Source organism: Populus euphratica, unplaced genomic scaffold (assembly GCF_000495115.2).
Source record: "Populus euphratica unplaced genomic scaffold, PopEup_1.0 scaffold76.1, whole genome shotgun sequence".
Taxonomy (NCBI): domain Eukaryota; kingdom Viridiplantae; phylum Streptophyta; class Magnoliopsida; order Malpighiales; family Salicaceae; genus Populus; species Populus euphratica.
In genome coordinates, this window is record NW_011499890.1 from 744,112 (window position 1) to 751,095 (window position 6,984).

The 6,984-nt window shown below is 33.5% G+C and overlaps 1 protein-coding gene across 1 annotated transcript; it reads left to right on the forward strand.

Moving 5' to 3' along the window:
* The first annotated feature begins 2,615 nt into the window (after nt 1-2,615).
* On the forward strand, nt 2,616-5,558 carry LOC105131153 (transcription factor MYB98). Its single transcript, XM_011033988.1, has 3 exons — nt 2,616-3,064; nt 3,177-3,303; nt 4,674-5,558. Exons 1-3 carry the CDS (start codon nt 2,616-2,618, stop codon nt 5,556-5,558), a joined length of 1,461 nt encoding a protein of 486 aa, XP_011032290.1.
* The last annotated feature ends 1,426 nt before the right edge of the window (nt 5,559-6,984 follow it).

Consider the following 6,984-nt stretch of genomic DNA (forward strand, 5'->3'; position numbering starts at 1 on the left):
TCGACACTCCTGCACTTGGAAGAAGATATCAATTTTTTAGTTGTGTCAGTGTGTACTAATAAAATTGAAAAACTCATAATTAGAAAATATCTTTTATCATAAAAAAAAACTAATTTATAAATAAAGGAAATCTTTTGATAATATTTTTGAAGTGGAATGCCAAAATGATAAATAATTTTTTCTCACATCTCTCCTAAATTTAAATTTAACATGTCTAAAAAACCTCTAAAAAAAACTCATGATTTTAGATAACATGCCTAAACCTAACCCTAATAGGCTTAGTCTTAGAAAAAACTTAGTCTCTATACACTTAGCCTTATAGAATAGCTTAGCTTTCATGGGCTTCGCCTTAGGGAACAACCTAACACCACAGGCTTAGCCTTGAGAAAGAGCTTGACACTTATTGGCCCCAACCAACGAAAGAGCTTGGTTTTCATGGGCTAAACTGCATTGTGAATCATACTCTCTTTACACTCTTAGGTGTATAAATCCTCTAAGAGCTTATCATATTTCTAACAACATTAATATTGTATAAGAGATAGTGTACAAATTTTTTTCCAATAGTCCATTATATTTCCATGGCATTAATATTTGTATAAGAGATATTTATCCTCTATTAATGCTTATGCTTGGGGTTTTTTCACTCATTAATGTTTGTGTAATGAATATTTATCATAGTTATTAAACCTAACATGGGAGTTGATCCAGTCAAGGAGTCAGGTCCTGGGTTACACAGGTCAACCTGTATCAACCAGAAAAAATTAAAAAAAATACTTGAAGTTTTAATATTTCATGTAAAAAAATTAAAAAAAAAACAATTCATATGAATATAGGTTATACATATTGTAAATAATGAAGTTTAAAAGATTTTTTCAAAAGATTTTTTATCCCATATTAAAAAGATATTATGTTATCTTTTAAGTTGAAGAATTTAAACCGAAAAGATTTTTTTATCCTACATTGAAAAGGCATAACTTTTTTTCTTGTGAATATAAAGTATATATACTAAAGGACTTCAAATCCCACATTAAAAAAATATTTTTTTTCTTGTGAACATAGAGTATATATACTAAAAAATTTCAAATTTCGCATTAAAAAAATAAAATATTCTTCTAGTATTTATATAACAAGCTTTGAAAATGGTTAATAACTAACTAAAAAGTATGAAAAAAAAGGTCTTTGGCTAGAAGAAATAAATACATTTTAAAAAAAAAAGCTATGCTGAATCGCACAGGTCGTAGGTCGACCGACAAGTTAATTGGGTATGATCTGTTTTTTGCTATTGTCAATCTTTTACCTTACTCAAATTGATTTAGCCACCAGGTTAACCAGGTTTAGGATCAACCAGCTGAGCTGATCCAGGTTTAATAACTATGATATTTAATTATTTCTCATTAATGTTATCAATGTAAAATTACATTTTAGCATCTCATTTTCATAAAAAAAACAAGACTCTTAGGTTATATGAAACCCTATGAATTCTACAAGCTCTCAATCTTCATTCTCTACTATATATTTAGTTTTAGAGTCTTTTTTGAAAATATCATTGTCTTTTTTCAAAAAAAAATATTTACTTAAAAATTAAAGAGTTCCTAAATTCACCAATATTGATATTTTACAAATATCAGATACCAATTATTAACTATTTTAGTTAAAAAAATCAACAATTATTAACTATTTTAGTTAAAAAAATAAAAAAATCAAAATCTAAAAATTAATCATACCTCCAAACTACTTAAATTTTGAAAGACATCATCATATGGAATTCTTGCCCTCAAAATAAAGAGTTTTTTAATACTAAGAAGAAAATCATCTTTACCTAGCAAGATACCGACTTTACTCACTATGCTTGGGCATAGCAACACTCTCACTATTGCAGCTACGTAGCAAAATAAAATTTAATTCTCGTAATTACATTAGTACCTGGGTGTCCAATGACTTGAGAATTAATAATTAATTAATCAATAGCTAGCCATTTGGCAGATAGCCAACCAGGAAATTAAATTCCGAGGCTTGGAATTCTCCAATATTTAATCACCCTATTAACTTAGATTTAATTTCCAAAAATTACATGGGCACACCTTGTTCTTACCATATTTGGATCCCCATCTAAATTTAATTATAATAATTATAATATTGGCGGTTATATATGGCAGTGGGCTTTGCATGAAATTGTTCTTATCCTACGGGCAAAATCGTCTTTTCCATCTTGTTGGCGTGAAAAATGCCTTTGTAATTGGTAGGGCCCACAACCTTCATAGATAACTTTCCAATTTTGTCCATTATTTGGAATTTATTACGAAATGATTGGTTAATTGTGAGTTTAATAAGGAACCCACTAATCTCTCCACCTCTTTTCCTACTTTTGTCCGAGAGAGGAAGCTCAGGAGTTACACTCAGCTCTAATTCTCAGCCATTAGATCAACCAGGTGATCAACGGCTATTAGGCTATATGCACATTACAAGGCTTGGTACAAGCAAAATGACCAGCTTTTGTCATGGGGTTTTCTTACAAGTAAAGAAGTAAAAACCTACGAAACAACTCCATAAATCAAGCTCATTTCTACGCTTAAAATCTTCTCTCCTTTTCTTCTTAACTCGAGCTCTTTGATTTGATGGAAGGAGGAGGAGGAGGAGGAGGAGGTGGTGGCCGTTTTGGCCATCAAAATTTACAAAACAACCGTTCCATCTATCAACCAACTCCACCATTAACAGCCACAGATAGTTTTTTATTTTGTCAAAGCCATCACACACCCCAAAATATTCAAAACGATGATAAAAGCAAAGAAACCCTTGTTTCAACAAATGGGCTGTGTGGTTTTCCTCCACCTAGTGGTGCAATTGGTGCTGTTCCTTGGCAAAGTTTTTCAGAGACAAGTTTTGTCGATGGGCTTTTTGTTGATGGAGATAGCCTTAACCGGGCATATGATGGAAACCCTAACGGGGGTTTGAGTGGAGAAGTGAATAATGTTTCAGGAAAGAGTTGTAAAGGGATGGGAAAGAAAACCAAGAAAGGATCTTGTGCAACTTTGATCAAGGGGCAATGGACAGAAGAAGAAGATAGGTAATAAAAGAACACTTTTTTTAAAATGTTTTAGAATTTCTTTTCTCCTCTTAATTTTATGTTGTTTGATGGTTGGAGTGAGACATTATGGATTCTTCTTTCTGCAATGAAGGAATCTAATTAGGTTGGTGAAGCAATTTGGAGTGAGAAAATGGGCTCAAATAGCTGAAAGGGTGGCTGGTAGAGCTGGGAAGCAGTGTCGTGAGAGGTGGCACAACCATTTGCGGCCTGATATCAAGGTTTCTTCTCCTTTCACTTCCTCTAGGGTTTTTTAATTTAGTTTTGTCTTTCTTCATGCTGGTGATTTCTATAATAATTAATAGATATACTGTTTTAGATCTTTTAAACTTTTCTGTGGCCTTCTTTTTATGAGAAGCTGTGATGGGGTATCTAAGAACAATCTTGGACTTAGATTCTGAGATTTTGCCTTCTTGATTTCCGGAACTTCCCTGATGACTAAAATATTGGCTAGATTCTCATTTTCTGGGCTATTAATTTCCATGTGTTTGACAAGACAAACCCTAGATAGCCTAATCCGATTTGTCTTACAAGTACACGATCGAGGATGTGGATTTTATTTTCCTATATATTCTATGTTTTCTTTTAAAAAAAATAAATACTATGCATGATCAGCCAGTTTATTGCCGTGAAGAAATATAACCAAGCATCATGCACTTAAATCCTTTTTCTGTTTTTGTTTTTGATGATAGAATAAATCTCAATTACATCAAAGTTTAAATCAAATTGAAGTTTTTTTTTTTCCTGGGTGAAAACGCAACGCAACAGATAGATAACATTAGGCACCAATATAGTCACGGAGTTAATTATAGCTGTGTTTGTTTTTTTATTTTTTATTTTTTTAAAAAAATTTATTTTAAATTAATATATTTGTAATGTTTTTAAATTATTTTGTTGCGCAAGCATTAAAAATAATTTTTAAAAAATAAAAAAAATATTATTTTAATATATTTCTAAATGAAAAGGTATTTAAAAAAACAATAACAATCATATTTTTAAATAGACTATAAATAGATCTATCATTTTTTATTTATTTATTTTGAGAATCTGCAATTGAATCTTTTTCTTCATTTCTAATGTTTTTTTTTAATTCTCCTTTTCATGGGTAACCAATTTTTTATTTAAAAAAAAAACAGATGACTTTTAGTTTAATTACCACACATTACATATTTACATTCATGTACCTTCCACACAAGTCATTCGATCTCTTCCCACGTTTTTTGTCGTGGCTATTTTTGTTTTATATATATATATATATGATTTAGGAAAGTGTCTGGAATTTTATTTTAGATTTTTTATCAGATTGAGATCATAGGAACATTCATATTTCAGATATTGTTCTGCATCTTCTTGACGTTTCTCTTTCTTTGAGTGTTCAGCATCATGTGATGTGGGATCCCTCTTTTTCTTTTTTCCAAAACATCGTCACTGACGTAAAAGGCATTAACTTTAATCATTCGTTTGAAAAGTTTTCATTGCCTTTTCTGTAACAACCCTTTGATAATGCCAATATTGTTATCTTGTGTTGTCTTGTAGTTAATTACTATTAAGAGAAGATGACAACTCTTGTGTTTAACGTTTTGCCGCGCAGAAAGATAGCTGGAGCGAGGAAGAGGAGAGAATATTGGTCGAAGCTCATACTAAAGTTGGGAACCGATGGGCGGAGATTGCGAAGCTTATTCCAGGAAGAACAGAAAATGCTATAAAAAATCATTGGAACGCTACCAAAAGAAGGCAGAATTCAAGAAGAAAGCACAAGCAAAAGGAAAGCCAAAGTGGAAAACCTCAACCCTCAATACTTGAGGACTATATTAGAAGCAAGAACCTTAAAAATGCTTCAACTTCTGTTACCTCTACACAAAGCACAACCACTAACACCCCATCAAGCTCCATATCTGAAGAGCCGTCAAGCCAATTCAACTATTTTCTCCCTGAATTATCTGAATCCGCCTCGGATGACTCTCCATCATTACTTGCACAATCATGTAATGATGATGAACTTCTGTTCATCCAAAATTTCTTTGGCAACAAATCCAAAGAGCCATCATCAACAGATAAGGTTGCTACAGAGAATCCAACAATGGAGGTGGACAACTTCAATCCGGATTCTTTTAATGACTCATTGGATTCCTGTGGTTTATATCAAAACAATGGATGTCAGCAGCTCAAAGATTTATGTGACAATGACTTTGATATTTCTACTTTGAATCCGAAGCTGTGCACCAACGGTTTCCAAGCAGTGACAGATCAGCAAACACCCACTTATAACCACCTCCATTCTGATCTCTACCTTTCGTATCTATTGAATGGAGCAAGTAATTCTCCAGGTTCGTCTTTTGTTGAATATGGATACAATAGCACGAACACGGACATGGACATGGACATCGATCAAACACGTCCTCAAAATGGAAAGGAGATGGATTTGATAGAGATGATTTCTTCTTCTCAATTGTCTAAGGGTATTGACAATATTTAGCTTTTGTTGCCTGATACAACATTGTGATTTAACCAATTATTGTAGTCCTTTTTTTTCCTCCTTTTTTTAAGGATATTAATCTGGTTACCTGCTTGTTTTTAAAGAACTATATATCCTAGTTCTAATGCTTGTAATTACTGGGGCAATCTAGGCATGTGAGATGCAAAATAAACTGTTAAGAATGAGTTTGTTCTTACGGTTTTGTGAAAGGTGACTAAGAGGAGCATTTCTTTATCATATGGTTGTGCATTGCAATGGTTTGTGGGCAAGTGGTGTTTAATTTCTGTTTTATTGGTGTTCTATTTTTTTGTTTTGTCTTTATCATTAAGAATAGCTGCTTCGAACACTCCAGACATATCCAATTCTTACATGCTCCCAATTCATGTTTTTGTTGGGAATTACTATTATTGTGGTAAATACATATCTTCTTGAAGAAGATAGCTTTCATTGTCAAAAGTTTCTAATGGTAGGGGTGTAGTCAAGTTACACCAACCATTAACAAAATGGTACAACTCATGTGCTACCACCATTAATGTAACAAATCATGCCATGATATGTGGATCTTGTCTTACCATTGATGCCTATAAATAGAGACATTGTTTGAGATTAAAATGAGAGAGTGTGAGAGTGCAACATGTAAGAAAAAAAAAGAAAAAGGAGCTACCAAGGGCAGCAGCCCTATTGCAATGTGTAGCAATGTGTGTGAGCTGGGAGTTGAGTTAGAGTAGATGTAATCCTCTTCCTCCATGTATTTATTTTGTATTCTTTCTCTATCTCAAATAATATCAACTCTCTCATGGATGTAGGCAATTTACCGAACCACGTTAAATATTGTGTCAATGCGCTTGGCCTCCTATGAGCAAACATCAGTACATCACCGATCAGATTCCCCAACAATTGGTATCAGAGCACATGATTTAAAATGGTGTTTGATTTTGTTCAAAAATGAAAAATGCCAAAATTATGTTTTGACCATACCACTATGTAAAGGAGGAAGAGACAAAGCTAATGGTGAAAACCATATCAAAATCGGACGTCAGAATCGTCCTCACGCATCGTCACTCGTGGGCGGAGTGGCTGGCCACACGCGCAGACGCGCGCCACTTGTCACTCACGTTTTCTTTGCCCGGATAGGCTGACTCGACTAGAATACCAGATGGCTAGAACCACGTGACAGATCTAAATGATGATGACATCATCAATGAGTCAACATGCACATGTGGCATGTCATGTCAGCAGCCACCTTATCACTGTGGGACCCAACTACCACGTCATTAGTCGTGAGCCGAGGGAAAGGATTCAGTTTAGCCAAACCTATGTGCAACCGGATCTGAAACTGAATCTAGGCCGTTCATCAGACCGGAATTGTTTTGATCAAATCTTAGCCATTTGAAATGCAATTTGGATGATTTCAGACTTGTTTCTA

Excerpts from the sequence above, each read along its gene's own strand:
- LOC105131153 (XM_011033988.1), top strand. The coding sequence starts at position 2,616 with ATGGAAGGAGGAGGAGGAGGAGGAGGAGGTGGTGGCCGTTTTGGCCAT. Across the intron at positions 3,065-3,176 it reads TGGACAGAAGAAGAAGATAG|GAATCTAATTAGGTTGGTGA; the intron begins GTAATAAAAGAA and ends TCTGCAATGAAG. Across the intron at positions 3,304-4,673 it reads ATTTGCGGCCTGATATCAAG|AAAGATAGCTGGAGCGAGGA; the intron begins GTTTCTTCTCCT and ends TTTGCCGCGCAG.